The sequence below is a fragment of the Aptenodytes forsteri genome, unplaced genomic scaffold (assembly GCF_000699145.1).
Source record: "Aptenodytes forsteri isolate BGI_AS27 unplaced genomic scaffold, ASM69914v1 Scaffold342, whole genome shotgun sequence".
NCBI classification, from domain to species: domain Eukaryota; kingdom Metazoa; phylum Chordata; class Aves; order Sphenisciformes; family Spheniscidae; genus Aptenodytes; species Aptenodytes forsteri.
In genome coordinates, this window is record NW_008795853.1 from 1,964,130 (window position 1) to 1,969,839 (window position 5,710).

At 39.0% G+C, this 5,710-nt stretch overlaps 1 protein-coding gene across 2 annotated transcripts in view; it reads left to right on the top strand.

The window, feature by feature from the left end:
* The first annotated feature begins 1,850 nt into the window (after positions 1-1,850).
* HNRNPD (heterogeneous nuclear ribonucleoprotein D) overlaps positions 1,851-5,710 on the top strand; it is a 6,279-nt gene continuing 2,419 nt past the window's right edge. Inside the window, exons 1-5 of one of the 2 annotated variants that reach the window (XM_009283678.1) lie at positions 1,851-2,020; positions 2,829-2,990; positions 4,156-4,287; positions 5,212-5,311; positions 5,407-5,553. In XM_009283678.1, coding sequence (XP_009281953.1) covers positions 1,856-2,020; positions 2,829-2,990; positions 4,156-4,287; positions 5,212-5,311; positions 5,407-5,553 — 706 coding nt within the window. In that variant the 5' untranslated portion in view covers positions 1,851-1,855. The remainder of the gene's footprint in view (positions 2,021-2,828; positions 2,991-4,155; positions 4,288-5,211; positions 5,312-5,406; positions 5,554-5,710) is intronic. The other variant, XR_657783.1, reaches the window with a different exon arrangement.

Consider the following 5,710-nt stretch of genomic DNA (forward strand, 5'->3'; position numbering starts at 1 on the left):
GGCTGTCAGTTTCAAACTCGTGTTCTTGGTCTGTCATGTGCTTAGTGATATAAAGCAGGGTTTTGTATGTTAATGTTGATTCTTTGTTAATAACTATAAAACAGGGTTTGTATGTTTATGTTAATGGTTTGTTGATAACTGTAAAACAGGTGTTTTGTATGTCAGGTAGCAAGTGTATGTTTGATAGTAACTGCTAGAGTATCACTATCCCCTGTGTGTCAGAAATATGATGCTGCATCCTCTGTATGTGTTCTGTTTTGCTGCTTAAAAAAAACCCACAAAGCAAACAAACAAACAAAAAAGAACCTTAATGATGGATGAACACAAGGACACAAAGCATCCTTTGAATTACTATCCGTACTGGTATGAGGCTGCTGTGGAGCCTCCACCAGTGTGGACCATTTTTTCCATATTGGTCCTGAAGACAATAAGATGTCACACTAGAAAGGGCTTTTGGTGCTTTGTTGAAGAGAGATCTGGAACTAATGGGAAAAGTGGATAAAGGGATGGGGAATCGGTGCTCCTGTTTATAGACATCAAGACTTTTTATAGAAACATCTGAAGCTCCTGAACCCCCTCATCTGTATGGAGGTTGGATATGTTTGTCAGAAGCTGAATGCTCTTCTTAATTCTGTAAGAGCACAGCCAATTCAACTGAGTTAGCTCACATGAGCAGCTTTTGATTTTTAAAGAGTTTGACTTGTGGAAGTACAATGTGATTGTACACAATTGGCAGAAATATTTGTATGTGTGTGCAAAGTGGAGGAGGTGGAAACATGCTACAGTGGTTTTCCAGGTTTTCTGATAACTGTGTGTGTGACTGTGGAATAAGTTGGTACAGTGAAAATGGACAAAGCTTTGTAGAAAGCGTTTTTATAGATCATAATGGATCATACTTTTTGTTTTGAGCCCGCTGTAAGATCTTCTTTATCAGTATTAGAAGACATCATCTCAAATCAAATCCTCTTTTGAATGGGTGCATAAGCCCTATGCCTAATAACTAGGAATGTTTCATTTGTGTGCGTATTGGCTTGATTTTTAGTTGATAAAATCATGACGTGTTTCCTCTTGAGAGACAGCAGTTCTTGATTTTTCTTGGGTTTTTTTTTTTTTTGTGGCTTACTAATGGGATGGGATGGTCATGATTTGATTCCAAGCTTCCAGTGTGCTTTTGAAAATACAAGTCATGATCAGAGTTACCTGCTGTACACATTTGCCCAGCAACACTGGTCCTACTACTGTAGGACCTACTGTAGGTAGTATATTGGGAAGATGTTACCATGATTGTATTGGATTATGCCAGGTGTTTATATCATGTTTTTGGGAGGAAAGATAAGTTTTGACCATCCAGTACTTTGCTTTTTTACTGCTTTCTGGGGAAGGGGACTTGACTAAACTTTATTTGTTTTTGTTTACTAATATTGGCATATGTCCAGTCCAGACTAGTACATAAATGCTTCTGTTTAACTGCACTGCCTTATAAATCTATTCTGCCTGTGTTTGTTTCATCAGCAGTTGTGTGGAGGCTCCGCAGATAAGTAAATGGAATTAAGCCTGTGGTGGGGATGCAAGGAAGTAGTAAAATATCTTTTTGTCACTCTTTGTAGTTTCTTGGGATAGCAGAGTAAGCAACTGCAGCAGAAGATGCTGCAAAACTTTTGTGTACATGTAAGTCTTTATCTAATCTAGCCAGGATCATTTAAGCAAGCTCTTAAAAAGCGCAAGCCTGTGTGTGTAGTGTCACTGATAAAATTCTGCTATTCCTTTTATTAGGTAACTAAGCTCATAAAGGTTGACAGTACAGGATTTTGAGTAAGACACATTAACAGATTAATCATCTTGTCTTAACAGGAAAATGTTTATCGGCGGCCTTAGCTGGGACACTACAAAGAAAGATCTGAAGGACTATTTCTCTAAATTTGGTGAAGTCGTAGACTGCACTCTGAAGTTAGATCCCATCACTGGGCGATCGAGAGGCTTTGGCTTTGTACTCTTCAAAGAATCGGAGAGCGTAGATAAGGTAGTATTAATGTAATGAAACAACATGTTCAATTTTAGATAGCAAAGATACAGCACTAAAATGATTGTATGCATAGGTGTTTGTTTGTGATCTGTTAAAGATGATTCTGGGATACATATTTAAGATGCTTATTGAAATGCTTTTTTCCTGAACCTCTTACTCATGATGCAGTGGCCAGGACGAGCAGTGATGCCCAAACTATGGCTTTGGGTACTTACAGGGGAGTGTACTGCGAGCCACTGGACTTAAGTACTTTAAAAATACTGTATATAAATGTCTGCTGCCTACTACTGTGAAAGCAGTAATTTACAAAGAACTTCAAGTCTTTGCATTCCAGAGCTGCAATGTGAACCCCTAGAGTAGAGCCAGTGGCTTTGATGGATTTGGGCTTTATCCAAGCAAAAATAAGCTGTTAACCTTTCTAAAATGCTGTTGACATAGCACACTGAAAAGTTTTCATCTTCACTGACCTTTGGTTATCTAACGTACAGATTCTTTACTTCATGAGGTTTGAGGATGGGATTGTAGCATACTTTCTGGGAAATGTTACACTCTTACCTCCTTTGGGTGATACATGGCACCAGGTGACTCTTGAAAGGCTTTGTCAGAACTGTCTATGTCGGTGGATAGTGATCAAAATCACGTAACTGTTTAGTTTTGTGCAACAAATTATTGCTGTAATCAAAGTATTGAAATTGAAGCAATAGCATTTACAAAAACTAAGTATAAAATAACTGGGCCTTGCTCGAAACATCAGTGAAACGTTTAGCTTGAACCATGAGTAAGATCGTGTTTTAATTTTCCACAGGTCATGGACCAGAAAGAACATAAGCTGAATGGAAAGGTCATTGATCCAAAAAGAGCTAAAGCCATGAAAACAAAAGAACCCGTTAAAAAGATTTTTGTTGGGGGCTTATCTCCAGACACTCCTGAGGAGAAAATAAGGGAATATTTTGGAGGTTTTGGTGAGGTATGTGGTGAAATAAACTGCTTATACTTGTAGGACTTGTTCTGTCTTCACAAATTTAGTAATAAAAAGCAGCCCCCAAATGCAACTTGTGTGGACGCTACTGTAAGTTTAATGGCCAGTGTAGCTCCATGTGTCTTAGTAGTCAGAATTTTAATAAGGGTATTAATTACAGGCTTTGAGTTGCATAAACTGGGTTAATGGAAAGAGGAGCTGGAATAAGTCAGTCAGGAACTGATTCATGGGATGTCTGACAGTCTTGACTGGGACAGGCATGGGAGGCAATGTTTTTGAGCATGCTGCTTTGGTCAGTTGGGTGAGATGCTCTTCATCCACCCCATCTGATCTGCTATGGCACAGATTCAGATAGTTTACCTAAATTCTGTGCAACTGTAGTCTCTGTCTCTCTCTCTCCCAAGTTTTTGGTGGTGCAGATGAACAAAATATCACGGCAGTCCTTAAAAACTGGCCTTGTATGAGCTTGGTACAGCTGCTGCTATCCTATTAGTTCTCAGATGTTGCCAGCATCAGGTCATGACAACTCTGTTGTCAGGGAATTCTGTTGTCAAATACCTGCCATCTTACTACCTTACAGACAGTTCATTCTGGACTATAGACTTTAACTGCTGTTTGCCTAGGCTGAAGTTTCGTGTGCCATACGTAAGGAGAATCTTACTCTGTGTTTGTAGTCAGGTGTAAAATTTGTTCTGTTTAACATAAAATTTTAGCAGTGTTGTGGATGAACAGAACTATGCACTTGCACAAAGCTACATCTTTTTCATACAAAACTTGAAGGTTTAGGTCTGCTCAAGGTTTGAAACACCTAGTTACTTCAGTCTTAACTGAGTTAAAACTGAAAGTCAAACTGAAGCTATTTATCCAGCACAACTGAAATATTCTTTGTGCGCCATATTTTGTATGAGTTCCTTAACGGGCAAATGAAACTATGAGTTAGAGGAAAAAAATCTTTTACACAATTACGAATGCTATTTCTGGTGAAGGTAGTATTTGTGATGGTGATGGTTTCTAGTGATGCAAAGCCCTACAAAGGACGCACATTATCGTATTCAAGTCTAAATAATTTCGGTTAACAAATACAACCTGTTAGAAACATTTTTAAGTGACATGAATGGCAGGATAAAAGATAAAAATCCGTGTCTTCTACCAGGTTGAATCGATAGAGCTCCCCATGGACAACAAAACTAACAAGAGGCGTGGATTTTGCTTCATTACTTTCAAGGAGGAGGAACCAGTGAAGAAAATAATGGAAAAGAAATACCACAATGTTGGGCTTAGTAAAGTAGGTGGAGTTTTTCCTAGAGAAACTGAACAATGACAACAGAGGGAATTACATTATCAGTTGCATCTGTTTGGGGATAATAGTCTGAAAATACCTGTAACCATTATTTCTCACATGTAGGCGTTATGCCTATGAAGTATTTATAGAGGTGCTAGGAATAGGTTACTGTAATCTTAACTTCTGAGTTGAGGGTTAACTTCTGGTGAGGTTTTGTACTGCACGCCCTGTGGGGAAATGGCTGGGCCGCAGCATATTTGTTCATTGTGAAGCTCCCACATTCTCTACCTGTGTGGTCAGAGTGCTGTGTCACTGATCCGCTGTATCAGGCTGCACCATGTTTTCCTGGTAGCTGGATCTTTGTGTGTTTAATATGGAAATACTTGTTGTTTTAAGTAAAACATCAATTTATCTTAGAGTGCTTCCAAAACTGAAATTAAATGGGAAGTTAGGCTTTCCTGTTGGAAGCTACATTCCTTTCAGAAACCTGGTTGAAATACAACCTAGTAACAAAAACTCAAATTGTAGCTGGCCTCTTCTTCATTGGATGAATATGTAGTGGAAGCTTCAGAACAGTTGAGTAAAAATGTTGACCATACTTTTGTAACTCAGATTTGATTTCACTTTTCCCAGATAAATAGACCTCAGAGGTCTATTTCAAAGGGAGAACAGAAAGACATACAAAGAAACAAGCATTCTTTTCAGAATTGGTTCTACTGGCAGAAAATTAGGAAACTTGAAATGTTTTTATAACGCCAGTGTCTTACAACTATTTTCAAGTTGGAGAGTATAAGCTATCCATTTTTTTTCAGGGAGAGCACCAGGGTGACCAAATCCTATTTTCTGCTTAGTGTTCTGTAAGTTTAAGAAATGGTTTTTGGGGGTTATCTTTGCTAATTGGATCTGACTTTAACTTTCTGTTTCCAGTGTGAAATAAAAGTAGCCATGTCAAAGGAACAGTACCAGCAGCAGCAGCAGTGGGGAAGTCGAGGAGGATTTGTCGGAAGAGCTCGAGGAAGAGGTGGAGGTAAGTTTGCACTGCCATAGTATTGGAAGGCAAGGGGCTTGCTTGAATGAAAACAAGTCTCCTGCAGCTCTGAGTTTTGGCATGTTGTGTTGCAGGCCCCAGCCAAAACTGGAACCAGGGATACAGCAACTACTGGAATCAGGGGTATGGGAACTATGGCTACAACAGCCAAGGGTATGGAGGTTATGGAGGATATGACTACACTGGTTACAACAACTACTATGGATATGGTGACTATAGCAGTAAGTACTGAACTTCTTACAAAAAGTCCTAATCTGCTGCTTGTAAGAAAATTGCTGCTACAGATATAAAAGATAGATAGCTTTAAAACATACTGGTTTAGGCTTTCAGCTGACTTTAGCAGCATTCATCTTCTGTATGGGGTCCTTGGTTTCAAAC